The sequence below is a fragment of the Amblyraja radiata genome, chromosome 31 (genome assembly GCF_010909765.2).
Source record: "Amblyraja radiata isolate CabotCenter1 chromosome 31, sAmbRad1.1.pri, whole genome shotgun sequence".
NCBI lineage: Eukaryota > Metazoa > Chordata > Chondrichthyes > Rajiformes > Rajidae > Amblyraja > Amblyraja radiata.
In genome coordinates this window covers 15,839,804-15,856,341 of record NC_045986.1, presented here as the reverse complement: position 1 = coordinate 15,856,341, position 16,538 = coordinate 15,839,804, and the positions used below count along the sequence as shown (strand labels likewise).

The window sequence follows — 16,538 nt, the reverse complement described above, 5'->3', positions numbered from 1 at the left end:
ACCATGACACCCAGGTCTCGTTGCATCTCCCCCTTTCCTAATCGGCCACCATTCAGATAATAATCTACTTTCCTGTTTTTGCCACCAAAGTGGATAACCTCACATTTATCCACATTATACTGCATCTGCCATGCATTTGCCCACTCACCCAGCCTATCCAAGTCACCTTGCAGCCTCCTCACAGCTAACACTGCCCCCCAACTTCGTGTCATCCGCAAACTTGGAGATGTTGCATTCAATTCCCTCGTCCAAATCATTAATATATATCGTAAATAGCTGGGGTCCCAGAACTGAGCCTTGCGGTACCCCACTAGTCACTGCCTGCCATTGTGAAAAGGACCCGTTTACTCCTACTCTTTGCTTCCTGTCTGCCAGCCAGTTCTCTATCCACATCAATACTGAACCCCCAATACCGTGTGCTTTAAGTTTATATACTAATCTCTTATGTGGGACCTTGTCGAAAGCCTTCTGAAAGTCCAGATATAACACATCCACTGGTTCTCCCCTATCCACTCTACTAGTTACATCCTCAAAAAATTCTATAAGATTCGTCAGACATGATTTACCCTTCATAAATCCATGCTGACTTTGTCCAATGATTTCACCACTTTCCAAATGTGCTGCTATCCCATCTTTAATAACTGATTCTAGCAGTTTCCCCACTACCGACGTTAGACTAACTGGTCTGTAATTCCCCGTTTTCTCTCTCCCTCCCTTTTTAAAAAGTGGTGTTACATTAGCTACCCTCCAATCCTCAGGAACTACTCCAGAATCTAAAGAGTTTTGAAAAATTATCACTAATGCATCCACTATTTCTGGGGCTACTTCCTTAAGTACTCTGGGATGCAGCCTATCTGGGCCTGGGGATTTATCGGCCTTTAATCCATTCAATTTACCTAACACCACTTCCCGGCTAACCTGGGTTTCACTCAGTTCCTTCATCTCATTTGACCCCCGGTCCCCTGCTATTTCTGGCAGATTATTTATGTCTTCCTTAGTGAAGACAGAACCAAAGTAGTTATTCAATTGGTCTGCCATGTCCTTGTTCCCCATGATCAATTCACCCGTTTCTGACTGCAAGGTACCTACATTTGTTTTAACTAATCTTTTTCTCTTCACATATCTATAAAAGCTTTTGCAGTCAGTTTTTATGTTCCCTGCCAGTTTTCTTTCATAATCTATTTTCCCTTTCCTAATTAAGCCCTTTGTCCTCCTCTGCTGGTCTCTGAATTTCTCCCAGTCCTCTGGTAGGCTGCTTTTTCTGGCTAATTTGTACGCTTCATCTTTTGATTTGATACTATTCCTGATTTCCCTTGTTATCCATGGATGCACTACCTTCCCTGATTTATTTTTTTGCCAAACTGGGATGAACAATTGTTGTAGTTCATCCATGCAGTCTTTAAATGCCTTCCAGCACTTTATGTTTTCCTCAAGTCCAGCTTCTGCAATTCCATGTGTTACCCCCTCAATCAGTCTTGACATTTAGCCTTGGTTCAGTCTTGGGTTCCCTACATAGGTTAAAATTGTCCCTAACTGCATCATGGAGTTTGACCATAGTGATTCCATGGTAAGAATACAAGCAATTTAAAGTTTATTTTATCTGTGACGTGCAAAGTTCAGAGAGGAAACATTTGTCCTTGTGCAGTGCTTCTTTCTGTGGAACAGATTAGTGTCACAGCTTGGAAACAAGCCCTTTGGCCCATCTTGTTCATGCCAACCTTGGGGTCCTTCACATGGATATATATAGCTGGAACAAGTGTTAAGGAGAATATATAAAACATATATGGTGGGCATATGGAATAAGTTGACAGAGGAGATAGTTGAGGCAGGTACTATAACAACATTTAAAATACATTTAGATACGTACATGGATAGGAAAGGTTTAGAGAGATATGAGCCAAACATGAGCGGGTGGGACTAACATCGATGGGGCATCTTGGTCAAGTTGGGCCGAAGATCCTGTTATCGTGCTTTGTGACTCTATAACTCTACAACGCCATGCAGAAGTTCATAGGTGTGGCTTAATTTCTTAAGACCTGGCAGTAATAAAGTGTAGCACCAGGCTGAGATAAGGAATGCTCTTCTGAAGTATTTCACTCTGCTCTTTCCCAGGAGTACACAATGACGGTATTCTTGCGCCAGATCTGGAGAGACGATCGTCTCTCTTACAACCACACAAACAAGACCCTGGGTTTGGACAGTCGCTTTGTGGACAAGCTGTGGTTGCCCGACACCTACATTGTGAATGCAAAGTCAGCCTGGTTTCATGACGTGACGGTGGAAAACAAACTCATTAGGCTCCAGCCCGATGGAGGCATACTGTACAGCATCAGGTATGCCATAGTGATATAGGGGCGGCACAGTGATGCAGTGGTAGAGTTGCTGCCTTACAGCACCAGTGACCTGGGTTCAATCCTGACTACAGGTGCTGTCTGTATGGAGTTTGTACGTTCTCCCCGTGACCACGTGGGTTTTCTCAGATGATCCAGTTTCCTCCCATACAGCCCATTTCCGTGCTGTATCTATAAACCTGTCGAATCTTTTTTTTTTTAAATCAATAATAAGTTTTAAGGGTGAATTAACAAATTCACACCAAAACATAATGTGTTTCAGCACATTCCCTGTGAATGTGATTTCAAGAATGTGCCACAAGTGGCTGCATTTCATAAACAAGGCTCCCTGGTAGCAATTCTGATGTAGGATGAGTGCTGTAGTGTGAAAGTTATTAGCTCATGTTCTATTTGTAACTTACAAGTTACAAAAATGTGTCCCCATTGCCATTCTGGGGATCATTTACTGCTTTGCAACAGGAAGTTTTTAATTATGTAATATATTAAGTGTTATTGTGCTGATGAGGGACAGTTTCAATTCCCTTCTCCCATTGTCCACTCAATTTAACTGCTGCTCAGACAAAATAATTAATAATAATAATAATAATGGATGGGATTTATATAGCGCCTTTCTAATACTCAAGGCGCTTTACATCGCATTATTCATTCACTCCTCAGTCACACTCGGTGGTGGTAAGCTACTTCTGTAGCCACAGCTGCCCTGGGGCAGACTGACGGAAGCGTGGCTGCCATTCTGCGCCTACGGCCCCTCCGACCACCACCAATCACTCACACACATTCACACACATTCACACACAGGCAAAGGTGGGTGAAGTGTCTTGCCCAAGGACACAACGACAGTATGCACTCCAAGCGGGATTCGAACCGGCCACCTTCCGGTAGTCAGCCGAACACTTAGCCCATTGTGCCATCTGTCGTCCCTTTTTAATTAATAGGTGATTGCTACTGGTAGAAGCTTGTACATTGCAGTTTCACATTCGGTTTTAGGACACCACCTTTTGAAATTTGATATTTGAATCAAATTTTCTAAAATCCCATTGCAGTGGTTGTAATGAAGCACTGGTTAGAATCCACTGTCTAATCTGCCTTTTCTTTGGTAGAATTACATCCACGGTTGCTTGTGACATGGATCTCACCAAATACCCGATGGATGAGCAAGAATGCAAGCTGGACCTTGAGAGCTGTGAGTTTATTTATAACTCAGCAATAGTACTTGTTTCTGAATTAATGTTTCTGCAAAATTGTCTCAATATGCTGAATGGGAATTGTTTTGGGCGAGTTGCACGATTTAATGTTTCTTTAGATCATAGAAATCTATGATTTAGTCCCAGGAATACTGAAGGAATGGGATGAAGATTTGGAAGGAGACCTACGCACGGCGCTGTCACAATGCATTTTCCCTTCTAAACAGTATTGGGAATGGTGTTTCCTATCCAGTCCCATCTCTATGGCAGAGTAGACTTGATGGGCCGATGAGCTTAATTCTGCTCCTTTAACTTACGAACATGACCAGGTCAGGCAGCATCTTTGGAGAACATGGATGTGTGATGTTTCAGTCTAAAGAAGGGTCCCGACCTGAATGGTCACCTATCCAGATTCCACAAAGCCAGATTCTTGATTAGTACGGGCATCAAAGGTTATGGGGAGAAGGCAGGAGAATGGGGTTGAGAGGCAAAGATAGATCAGCCACGATTGAATGGCAGAGTAGACATGAACTTATTTGATGCTTATTTTTCCAGATGGCTATTCAGCAGAAGATATTGTCTATAAGTGGTCAGACAATCAGGACCAGATCCATGGATTGGACGAAATCCAACTGGCTCAGTTTACAATAACCCATTACTACTTTGTCACTGAAATGAATTTCAAGTCAGGTAAGTGGCAAATGCGATATTTCAGCAGCTCAGCAAAGTCCACTCGTGAAAATGTCTTTAGCATGAGAACCACTTGGACATTGTGGCCACTGGCCTTGCCATTCTCTGTGATCTTTGCTGCAGGCATTTTATTAAATGCGTATTATATTTAGCTTATAGATTAAATGTGACTCTAACAAAATAACATAAAATACACAAGTTACAGCAGATGCTGGAATCTTGAGCAAAACAGAAACAGTTTTTGGGACTTCAATCTAAAGAAGGGTCCCAATTCAAAACATTGCTTATCCTTTCTCTCCACAGATACTAAGTTACTTCAGCACTTTGTGTTTTGCTCATAATAACATAAGAATTAGGACCAGGAACCCTGTCAGAATGTTATGTTTCTTTGCCACCACAATGACGCAGGTGCAGAGTTGCTGCCTTACAGTGTTCAAAAGGGAACTGCAGATGCTGGAATATCGAAGGTACACAAAATTGCTGGAGGAACTCAGCGGGTGCAGCAGCATCTATGGAGCGAAGGAAATAGGCGACGTTTCGGGCCGAAACCCTTCTTCAGACTGAAGAAGGGTCTGAAGAAGGGTTTCGGCCCGAAACGTCGCCTATTTCCTTCGCTCCATAGATGCTGCTGCACCCGCTGAGTTCCTCCAGCAATTTTGTGTACCTTTGCTGCCTTACAGTGCCAGAGACCCGGATTCAATCCTGACTACGGGTGCTGCTTGTAACGGAATTTGTACGTTCTCCCTATGACTGCGTGGGTTTTCTCCGGTTGCTACGGTTTCCTCCCACATTCCAAAGATGTGCAGGTTTGAAGGTTAATTAGCTTCTGTAAATTATTCCTAGTGTGTAGGATAGAACTAGTGTATGGTCGCAGACTCGGTGGGCCGAAGGACTGGTTTCCATGCTATATCTCTAAACTAAACTATGTGGAACAACAGTTCATTAGAAGCTTGGGGCATAAGGTTTGTGGAATTTGAAGGACAAGATTAACTACTGACTACAGGTTGTTAGCAATTGGAATTTTAATAACACTAAATGATGTTGCCAAGTGCGCGAGCTATTTTGTGTGATCTTTCTACATGTGGGTTCAGCAACGATGATAAAGTTCTTTTGATGCATATTTTTCAATTGCCACAACTTATACTTCCTTTCCCAAACTTACCGTAACTCAGAGATGATCTGTTCCAGCTCTGACTTTGAATCTTGTTGCCTTCTTTCCTCCTGAGAATTGCCTGAAGCTTTAAATTCTGTGCACATCACGGGCAAAACAAAGCCTCTCTGCCTGCTGACAAGAGCAGCAGTCACCTTGAAGAGTTGATCATTCCCCACTGAAAATAAAAGAGGAATCAACGACAGTGTTGGTTTGTGCTGTCCACACACATTATCACCCTCACTCATCTCCTGCCCCATGTCTCGCTTTTGGATTTGGATCCAGAACCAACAAATTTTGGGCCAAAGTGCCAAATGAGTATTAAAAAAAACTACACAGGTGTTACAGCAAGTTCTCTTTGGCAACACCAAATAACTCTTCCCACGATAGTCCGAAAATGTCCCTTTCATGTTCTCACTGTTTGTATTCTTATTTTGATGTTCCCTTGATTGGCAGTGGTCTGGCCTCTGACTAGCATGCTAATATGTAATAAAAACGAACTTCAGATGTAGGTTTATACCAAAGATAGACACAAAATGCTGGAGTTACTCTGCAGGTCAGGCAGCATCTCTGGAGAAAATGGATAGGTGACGTTTCAGGTCGAGACCCTTCATCAGAGCAGAATGCTATTGGTTTTGAGTGTTAGTTGAGTGAGCAATGGAGTCCACCTTGTGGTACTGGCAGAGATCGGCACTCTCAACGCTGTCGTATTTCAGATGAAACATTAAACTGAGGCAGATGCCCTGCACTCCATGCAGATATGCCTGCTTCAAAATATCAGGCACATCATCATCATCGCGCATGTCATTGTTTGAATTGAGTCTGGATAAAATCCGGACCATGCCAGTTGAATTAATTCTCTGTTACTGCGATAGCCACTCCGTACCACCTTCTGAAGCACTGTAAGAGGTGGGCAGTAATTGCTGATATTGGAAACACAAGGAACTGCAGAAGCTGGTTTACAAAAAAAAGACACAAATTGCTGAAATAACTCAGCAGGTCAGGCATCATCTCTGTATGAGAACATGAATAGGTGACATTTTGGGTCGGGACCCTTCTTCAGACTCAGATTTACTAATATTGCCAAGATCATGCTGAAACTGTAAATATATAAATCAGCAGTGATCATCGGCAGTAGTTTTACTGTTAAATAGTTCCTATTGCATCCAGCTCCTGTTAACTCTGTTGCTACATTTCTCTCTAATTCCTTCGCCTCTCATGAACATAAGAGAGGGAATAGCCTTTGCTAAAGACAGATTCGCTTGTGTCGATGTTCAAAGGGACCTGGGTGTTTTTCTAACGCAACAAGTGATTAAGAGAATGTTTGCAAGCCAGGTTAGTTACGATCGAACGGGGGCCACTGGTGCTGTGAGGCAATGCCACTGGGTTGTCCTAAGGTCGGCATATCCACATAATAGAATTTGATTTCTTAATTGCTAACATTTGGGGGTCAGTGAAAACACCCTTGAAGTTGGACATCAAATTTGATGCTTTCAGTGTTATTGGGGATGTTTTGGATATTTTCTGTTCTTTGTCGAGTTTTTATCCTTACTGCAGATCATTGAACTCTGCCTCTCAAAACATTGACCAGCTAAACCAGAGGAAGTAAAGTATTGAGTTAAAATATCAACAGTCAGATTCAGGGAGCACAAAGGATAAAGTAGCCTTCATGCTTGATCTTTTATTCGAAGGTTGCCACATGCATTGTGAATTCTGTTCACCAGCCATTCCATCCACTGAACATCTGGTTCACACAGAGATGTTCAATTTGATGATGAGCAGTAATGGTTTTCTGTGGTGGGCTCATGGTACAGTGGCGCACTGGTAATTCTTGTTCTTGCCAAGCCTTCGTCTTGCAGGTCCACCCTCACTGTTACATTGTGTGTGCGGCGTGTAGATTGATGTAGTGATCATTTATCAATGAAGGCTTGGAGCTCAAAGAAAGACTTGCACTTTTATAGCACCTTTTATGCTCCGTTCAAATGTTCCAAATTGCTTTACAGCCATTAAATAGCTCTGTGGTCACTGTGGGAATGTTGGAAAGGAGCAGCCATTTTATGCAGGAGAAGCCCCAACAACTGACAGGACGACAATGATCAAAAAAGATCGGTGATGTTGAATGAAAGATAAATCCTGACCAGTGCAGTGGAAACAGAACGGGCCCCAGTTTAATATTTAAGTAAAGCATGCTGATCTATTTGTCTTTCTAAAAATAAAGCTCATTATAAAACCTTCACGTGGGAGGTTTCCATTTTGATCTCTGTTTTAGCCGCATTGGTAGAAGCGCGTGTGTGTGTGTGTGTGTGTGTGTGTGTGTGTGTGTGTGTGTGTGTGTGTGTGTGTGTGTGTGTGTGTGTGTGTGTGTGTGTGTGTGTGTGTGTGTGTGTGTGTGTGTGTGTGTGTGTGTGTGTGTGTGTGTGTGTGTGTGTGTGTGTGTGTGTGTGTGTGTCCCCCCCCCCCCGTCCAGTGGTGAATGCCGGGGTCTGGGTGCAATTCCGTCATTCCTTTCCCCAGCTGCTGCCTATTGCCCGGCCCTGTCATAGCAGAGACTCCCTTGGCCGTGGTCTCTGCGCTGCACCTATGTCCGCATACTGATAGTGGAAATTAGGCTGGCACCTTCAGAGAAGCAAAGGCACAAGGTAGCTGTGCTGGGGCGTGTGGTGATCAATCCTCACACAAATGATTCATTCAAACTCTCAACCTCTCTTGTATTTCTCCAGCAGGCCAATTCCCACGCCTAAGTCTTCGTTTCCGTTTGAGGAGGAACAGAGGTGTTTACATCATCCAATCCTACATGCCTTCCATCCTCCTTGTGGCGATGTCCTGGGTGTCCTTCTGGATCAGTCAGTCAGCTGTGCCTGCAAGAGTCTCCTTAGGTGATGTACCCAAAGCTCCATGCTTGCCTTCCAAAGCCAGGTTACCACTTCACCTTCATTCAGTTCCCAGCCCTGCAGACATCTCCACAGCCCTGCAGACCATGAGCCAATGCTTAAAGTCACAAAGAGACTGCAGATGCTGGAATCCTGAGCAAAACACAAAGTAACTCAGCGTGCCGGCTGGCCGGCTTCTGTGGAGTGAATGGGCAGATGACATTATGGGTCGGGACACCCCTTCAGTCATCTGTCTATTCCCATACAGATACTGCCTGACCCGCTGAGTTCTTCCTTTTGGAGTCACCCAGCGTAGCTACCCAGGACACTTTGGACCTGGTGTACAACTGCTTGTGAAACCTCTATACGAAACATAGACCATATAGTTTATACATTTGTGTTGTGGCATAGCAGAGAATTGGGGGCAGAAGTTTGAGAGTTTACCTCGTGCAGTATTTTGGGTGGGCTACAGGTTTGCTATTTGAATAGTGAAAAATAATTTTCCACGACCAAGATAAAAATGTAAGAAATGTGTAGGAGCAGGTTTCTCGGCCCCTTGAGTCTGCTACACCATTCAGTAAGATTGTTGCTTCTCTGATATCTGGCCTTAGCTCCACTTTCCTACCTAATAGCAGAGGTGGGACATGCCGGATCACACCAAGAATGAAGGGATTTCCGTGGGGGGGAGGGTTAGGTGCCACCTGCTGCCACATGCGGCGGCAGGCAGAAGATAGGACTGTCTGGTGAACCTTTGTAACTTTCCCAGCTCCAGAAACGTGGCGACTGCCTAGGTGAGGTCTGCTGTATGATCTTATCAGGTTGAATGCAAAACAAAGTATTTCACTGTACCCAGGTACATGTGACAATAAAGTATCCTTCAACTGAGCCATTAAATTTCCAGAACCCCGGACTCCCCTGTGTACTGAAACTGTGGCAGTGGAAGGGTGAAAGCACTTTGGCCCAGGGTACGGGAATCGAGAACTAGTGGGCATAAACCGAGAGGGGAAATATTTCATAGGAATCTGAGGAGCAGCATTTCCACACAGGGTGTATGGAACAAGCGGCCAATTTGGGGCCAGTACTACAACAACATTTAATCTGTTCACTGCCAACCCCCGAGTATACTTGGGTCACAGTATAGAAGTGAAAAAAAATCTTGGCAATGAACAGGTTAAAAGACTTTTGGACAATACATGAATAGGAAAGGTTTAAAGGGATATGGGCCAAACACAAGCAAACGCGATTAGCACAGACGGTGCATCATGGTTAGCATGGACATGTTGGGCTGAAGGGCCTGCTTCCGTGCACTGTGACTGTCACTCTGTAACTCAACCTGTGCCTTTACTTCAGGTATCACCACAGTGCTGACCATGACAACGTTGATGATCAGTGCGAGGAAATCCTTACCCCGGGCGTCCGCGATTAAAGCGCTGGACGTGTACTTCTGGATCTGTTACGTCTTTGTCTTTGCTGCCCTCATTGAGTATGCCTTTGCCCACTTCAACGCAGATTACATGAGAAAGCAACGCGCAAAAATTAAAGCACATAAAACAGCTGGACAGGTGGGTGATATTTTTACAGAGCGTTCAACAACTTAGGATGAAATGTGCTGTGAACATTTATTGTCGTGGAGTATGAAATCAAATCTTGCTTAAAATAAAACTCTTCACCTGAAGGTGTGGAGTCTAACTGCCTTGCTCATCTAAGATAGACACAAAATGCTGGAGTAACTCAGCGGGTCAGGCAGCATCTCTGGAGAAAAGGAATAGGTGACGTTTCAGGTTGAGACCCTTCTTCAGACTGAGTCAGGGGAGAGGGAAACTAGAGGTATGAAAAGGTACAAAGAACAAATGAATGAAAGGTATGAAAAGAACAAATCAAAGCCAGCAACGATGATGGTGAAAGGTGGAGCCCACAATGGTCCATTGTTGGCTGTGGAGAAGCTGATAACGGATGGATACAAACAGTGAAACTAAGCAGGACGACAGAGAAACGAGTAGGACGACTAGAGTGGGGGAGGGACGGAGAGAGAGTGGGAAAGGTTACTAGAAGTTAGAGAAATCAATATTCATACCACTGGGTTGTAAGCTCACCTGCCTGCTCTCTACCTGTGAAAGTACCGGTAAGTTGCAAAAGGCAACATGCTGCTCATGTTCCTGGGCAGGTTATTTCTCTAGGGATAAAGGATAATTGCTGAGGGGTGGAACCCTTGCCATTGTTTCCTATAAGGATAGGCTTTACAAACTTGGATTGTTTTCTCTGGAGTTTCAGGGGCTAAAGGGAGACCTGATAGAAGTTAAAAATTATGAGAGGGGTAGATAAGGATAGACAGTCAGAACCTTTTTCTCAGGGTGGAAATGTCAAAACACAAGAGGGCATAACTTTAAGTTAGAGGGGGGTAATGTTTAAAGGGAATGCGTCGGGCAAGTTTTTTTACACAGAGAATAGTGGGTGCCTGGAACGTGCTGCTATGAGGGATAATGGAGGCAAATAGGATAGTGGTGTTTAAGAGATGTTTAGATAGGTTCATGGATGTGCCGGGAATGGAGGGATATAGATCACGTGCAAGCAGAGGAGATTAATGTAACGTGGCACATTGTTTGGCACGGACATTGTGGGTCGAAGGGCCTGTTCCTGTGCTGTACTGTTGATCGTTTCCCATATTTTCATTATGGATGACGAAGGGACTTCAAACTGCAAAATGAAGACAGCCCATTGAGGGGATGGCTCTGAACCCTCTGTGGTTGGTGTGATTCAGCTGCAACAGGCAATGACCAGGCTGAGTCACTGGGGAAGACTGGTCATTACTGATGGTCGACATTGTCAGTGCAGTGTGAAGGGGATCTTGTGGTACATGTGCTGGATGTTCTTGAGGCAATTCTGCCTCCACATGTGGACTGAGCTGTGACACGACCTCTTGTCCCTCCATTGCAGCTTTGTGCATTCAAGTCCCATTCCAGAGATTCCAACTAAACTCCAGCGCTGACATTATTCAGTTGCACCAGCTGATTCACATTGGGGGGACAGTCAGAACTCGTCTTCCCAAGATTAAATAACTCAAATACCAGAGGGCATACGGTAGCTTTAAGGTGAGAGGTGTGAGAGGGTGAGAGTTTAAAAGAGGAGTGCAGAGGGTAGTGAGTGCCTGGAACACACTGCCAGGGGTGAAGTTTTATACAGATACAATAGTGGCATTTAAGAGGCTTTTGGATAGGCCAATGCATATGCAGGGAATGAAGGGATATGGATTATATGCAGGTAGATAAGAGATGGTCTTGACATAATCTTCAGCACAGACATTGTGGGCTGAAGGGCCTGTTCTTGTGCTGTACTGCTCTATGTCCATCGTACAGTGCCGAGGGAGTACTTCGCTATCAGAAGTGCCGTCACGGATATGATGTTAAAATGAGCTGTGCCTGCTCTCCCTGGTGAATTAAATTCAGGGCATGTGTTGAAGAGGAGCAAAGGGAACGTTGCCCTGGGCTCAATATTTGTTCTCCCCAATCAGCAGCTTTCTGGTCCTTACTGTGTGGTGCTTGTGTTTAGTTTGTTATTGTCGCAGGTACCGAGGTAAAGTGAAAAGGTTTTTTGTTGCGTGCTATCCAGTCAGCAAAAAGACTATATACGATTACAATCAAGCTGTGCACAGTGTACAGATACATGATAAAGGGAATGAGTTGAGTGCAAGATAAAGATAGCCCAAGGATCTCCAATGAGGTAGATGGTAGGACAGGCCATACTCCAGTTGTTGATAGGATGGTTCAGTTGCCTGTTAACAACTGGGAAGAAACTGTTCCTGAATCTGGAGGTATGCATTTTCACACTTCTGTACCTCTTGCCCTGATGAAGTCCAGGACAAGGGGTCACAGTTTAAGGATAAAGGGGAAATATTTTAGGACCGAGATGAGAAAAACATTTTTCACAAAGAGAGTGGTGAATCTCTGGAACTCTCTGCCACAGAAGGTAGTTGAGGCCAGTTCATTGGCTATATTTAAGAGGGAATTAGATGTGGCCCTTGTGGCTAAAGGGATCAGGGGGTATGGAGAGAAAGCAGGTACAGGATACTGAGTTGGATGATCAGCCATGATCATATTGAATGGCGGTGCAGGCTCGAAGGGCCGAATGGCCTACTCCTGCACCTATTTTCTATGTTTCGATGAAGGACTGGGGTGAGAACTGTCCTTGATTATGCTGCTAGCCTTGCAGAGGCAGTGTGACTTTTAGGTGGAGTGGATGGAAGGGAGGTTTGTTTGCATGATGGTCTGGGCTAAAGTCCACAACTCTCTGAGTGAGTTTGCTGTGCTATATTAGCCCATGGGGACGGCTACATTATGACAGTGACACATCTTGCGGCATCTTGGGCATGAAAGACTTGAGAAAGATGCGCATCTCTCTTTTTATTGCAGGCGTTTAAGACAACTGGGAAACACGCCATCGTCCTGTTCTCTCTGTCAGCGGCAGGGCTGAACCATGAGCTGCTGATGTCTAACAGACTGCACCGGGCCAACAGGGTTCTCCACGGAGATGAGGTTGAGAACGGAAAGGCACGAGTGCATACACGCGGCACGGCGCTGAACAAGAAGCTGTCGCTGAAGTCCATATTCAAGCCGATCGACTCCGACACCATTGACATCTACGCACGAGCCGTCTTCCCAGCAGCTTTCGCTGCAGTCAATGTCATTTACTGGGTTGCCTACACCATGTAAGCGATGTGGAAAGTAAAGCAGGCCGTTATAACATTGTACAGGAACTCCAGCAACATGTGAACAGTGAACGTGTGTGATGATAAACCTCCGGAGAGCCTCTGGATGTCGTGGAAATTTGATAAATATGAACAAATGTGTGATTATTGACTGAAGCGACTGAGTACTGAAAATCATTGAATATTAGTTTCAGCCTTTGATGTTTTAAAATGAATTAAACCATCAAATTATCCAATGCGTTGGTGCAAACAGTCTGTTCTTGGAAATAATAAAGCTCACTTAACTTAATGTAGCAATGTTACAAAATTTTGAGATTTTAAAAATCAAGTCTGTAATTTATCCCATCAGATAAAGCATAAAAATAAGTTTAATTTGACACCTAATTCACTTTCATATCTCAAGTATTTAAAAAGTTATGGCCATTTTCATACTGGGAAATGAGCATCTTGTTCCCTATTGATTTTCTATGGACATAACAAAAAAGCTGTGATCGTGAACAGTCAAAAGCCCATAACTTTCTTAAAAATTAAGAGAACTGAATGAAATTTTCAGTTATCATAGATTGAAGCATTCTGAAACAAATATAAAATAATCTTACTTGGATGACCTGAAATTAAAGCATATAATTAGTTAGTTACCTAATTGTAGCTAATTTCAGACTTCAATTACTAGATCTAAACATCTATCCATTTCTTAATAAATGATTAACATTTTTAAATAGCCTAAATGTCCAAATAATATTCACAAATAATTCACAATAAAACATGATTTTTAAATCTCATTTACATTAATTTATAGGCCAAATGGAAGGAATTTAGTGTTTAATTGCTGTAAATAAATGCCCATTTAAATCAGCTTTCCAGTGGGTCCCTGTGGAACGCGCTGGTTTAGAACGTTCACATTGCGGTAGATTTGTGCCCCAAATGCCCAGAAAAATACTGCGGGATATAATGGGCCCAAATTGAGCTACTCGCAATATTAAACTTAGTATAAAGGGATCTTTAGAAGCCCTTTTTAATGTAAAAATATACAACCTAACTTCAGTTGTTTGCTTTATGAGACCCTGCGGTTGCTGGCGGTCGCGGGTTTAGAGATTGATTTTTAAACTACTATAACTATTATTCAAGGCCTTTAAACCTAATAATAGCTTTTGCGACGGGGTCTTCCAGCGATTTCCCGTTAATAATTAACTAGGCTGAACATTTTCGATTGGAACAGCTTAGAGAAAATCGCGTTTTAAACCCGCCCCCTCTAAACGGCGCCAAAATCGCGCACACCCTCAGCAGCAGATCTTCAACGACGCTTCAGGTAGGCTTTGCAACATACCTACTTAATGGTGTTGGATAACTCGTGGACATAATTTAATTTTAAGATTTGCCACCCAAATTAATCCAGATCCATCATAAAAGTAAAACCTGTTCACGTGTTATTCAACACCATTAGGTTAAATGAACCATCTCAATGGCATAGTTGGCAGAGCTGCTGCCCCACAGCGGCAGATACCCAGGTTCCATCCTGACCTCAGGTAATGACTGTGTCAGTTTCCTCTGGGTGCTCTGGTTTCCTCCCACATATGTGCAGGTTTGTGGGTAAATCTGCATAAGAAATGTTCCCAAATGTGCAGTGCGTGGATGCGAAAGTGGGATAACCTAGAACTAGTGTGAACGGGGTGATCAATGGTTGTTGGGGGCCGAAGGGCCTGTTTCCATGCTGAATGCCTAAACTAAACTAAACCTTTAACGGGTTCCACTCTGATTAGTGTTGCACTCGACTGTCTAATCACCTCCTGGAGGATGCTCCACCATTCATCCCACCCTTGGCTTCAGCACCACTTTCACACACGCTCCCTACATCCCTTGTTTGAAGTTTGAATCTCTGTCAAGCTCAGCCTTGAAACATTCAATGACCGCCTCCACAACTCTGGGTAGACATTTTCAAAGAACCACAATCGACTAAAAATACATTTCTCTGTCTCAATTCAATTTGAAATGGGCAACCCCTTAATTTGAAACCATGCTCCTCATTCTAATACCCACCGAAGGCGAGACGTGCTCTCAGCAATTTTGCATATCTCAACATAATTTCCCTTTTTTTTTTAAAACTCCAATAAGTATTGGAGGTCCAACATACACAACCTCTCTTCACACATCCACCCCTTCATCCCCAGAGACATTTTTCTGCACTGTCTCCAACTCTATCCTTCCTTAAATGCAGAGACCAAAACTGTACTCCAGGCAGGGTCTTGGTAGTTGCATCAGAACTTCCCCAGTAACTCTACACCCCTCACAATGAAGGTTAACTTTCCAATATCCTTCCCTACTTACTTACAGTATCTGCACGCCATTCCTTTGCGTTTTGTGCACTGACTCCCAGATCCCATTTTGGAATCTCATTCCTTTTATATGAAAGAGATTTTGGAGGAATTTTAAATAATTTGCTTTTTTCAACCTTCCTCCCGAAATGGACAACCTTGCCTGTTTCCCCATGATACTTCATCAGCCAACATTTTGCCCGTTCACCTAACCTATCTTTATCCCTTTGTAGACTATTTGAGTCCTCACAATTTGCTGATCTCCCTATCATGCTTTAATCTGCAAAGTTGTTTATAGTACGCACTGTCCAATGAGGTTCATTGGTTCCTTTATTATCATGTGTACCAAGGTAGTGAAACTTTTTTTTGCATAGTGATCAGTGAGATTATTACCATACATATGTACAATAAGTACTTAGTACCTATAAACAGCCCACTGAAGGGCCTGTCCCACTTTCACGACTTAATTCAAAACCTCTGCCGAGTTTAAAGGACCTAAGGTTCCTTCTTACCGGCCCTTTGTCCAGCACCTGCCGCCGTCGCCGACTTCCTCCACATCCTCTCAGGTTCCCTGTCATCGAGGGTGGGCAGAGGCCAGGCGACTTCCCTCTGCCGGTTCCGCAGCGGGCGAGCCGGCCCTGCTGTCGGGGTATGGCTGTGGTTCACCGGGGCCTTCTGCCATGTGCAGTTCGCTGGAACCCCTACATCCAAGTCACTTATACATTGTAAATAATGGTAAATAATCCAGATCTGGCTCCCTTTTATTTACCTTCTTCAATACAATCGCAAATAATTTATCAAATAGTTTTCCCTTTCATAAAGCCACTGTTGGATTGTCCAATGATTTTCCATAGATTCTGCTTTCACCTCCTCATTAATGGCTCTGGAATATTGTCCCAATCCAGACTATAAATTGGCTGGAAAACTTAATCTGGTCACAAGAACATGGAGCACAGCACAGAAACAGCCCCTCTGGCCCACAGTGTCAATGCCAAACATGATGCAGCTAATCTCTTCCTACACATGAGGGCAGCGCGGTTGTGTAACGGTAGAGCTGCCTTACAGCACCAGGGACACGGGTTTGATCCTGACTACGGGTATTTGTCTGTACGACATTTGTACGTTCACCCTGTGACATGCGTGGGTTTTCGCCAAGATCTTTGGTTTCCACCTACACTCCAAAGACGTACAGGTTTGTAGATTAATCGGCTTGGTATAAAATATGCAAAATTGTCCCTAGTGTGTGTTGGGTACTGTCAATGTGCGGGGACCGCTGGTC

The 16,538-nt window shown here is 43.8% G+C and overlaps 1 protein-coding gene across 2 annotated transcripts in view; it reads left to right on the top strand.

The window, feature by feature from the left end:
• gabrd (gamma-aminobutyric acid type A receptor subunit delta) overlaps positions 1 to 13,185 on the top strand; it is a 29,125-nt gene extending 15,940 nt beyond the window's left edge. Inside the window, exons 4-9 of one of the 2 annotated variants that reach the window (XM_033048017.1) lie at positions 2,113 to 2,333; positions 3,452 to 3,534; positions 4,091 to 4,225; positions 8,099 to 8,251; positions 9,596 to 9,807; positions 12,652 to 13,185. In XM_033048017.1, the coding sequence (XP_032903908.1) occupies positions 2,113 to 2,333; positions 3,452 to 3,534; positions 4,091 to 4,225; positions 8,099 to 8,251; positions 9,596 to 9,807; positions 12,652 to 12,951 (1,104 nt within the window). In that variant the 3' untranslated portion in view covers positions 12,952 to 13,185. Of the gene's footprint in view, positions 1 to 2,112; positions 2,334 to 3,451; positions 3,535 to 4,090; positions 4,226 to 8,095; positions 8,252 to 9,595; positions 9,808 to 12,651 lie in introns of both variants that reach the window. The other variant, XM_033048016.1, reaches the window with a different exon arrangement.
• The last annotated feature ends 3,353 nt before the right edge of the window (positions 13,186 to 16,538 follow it).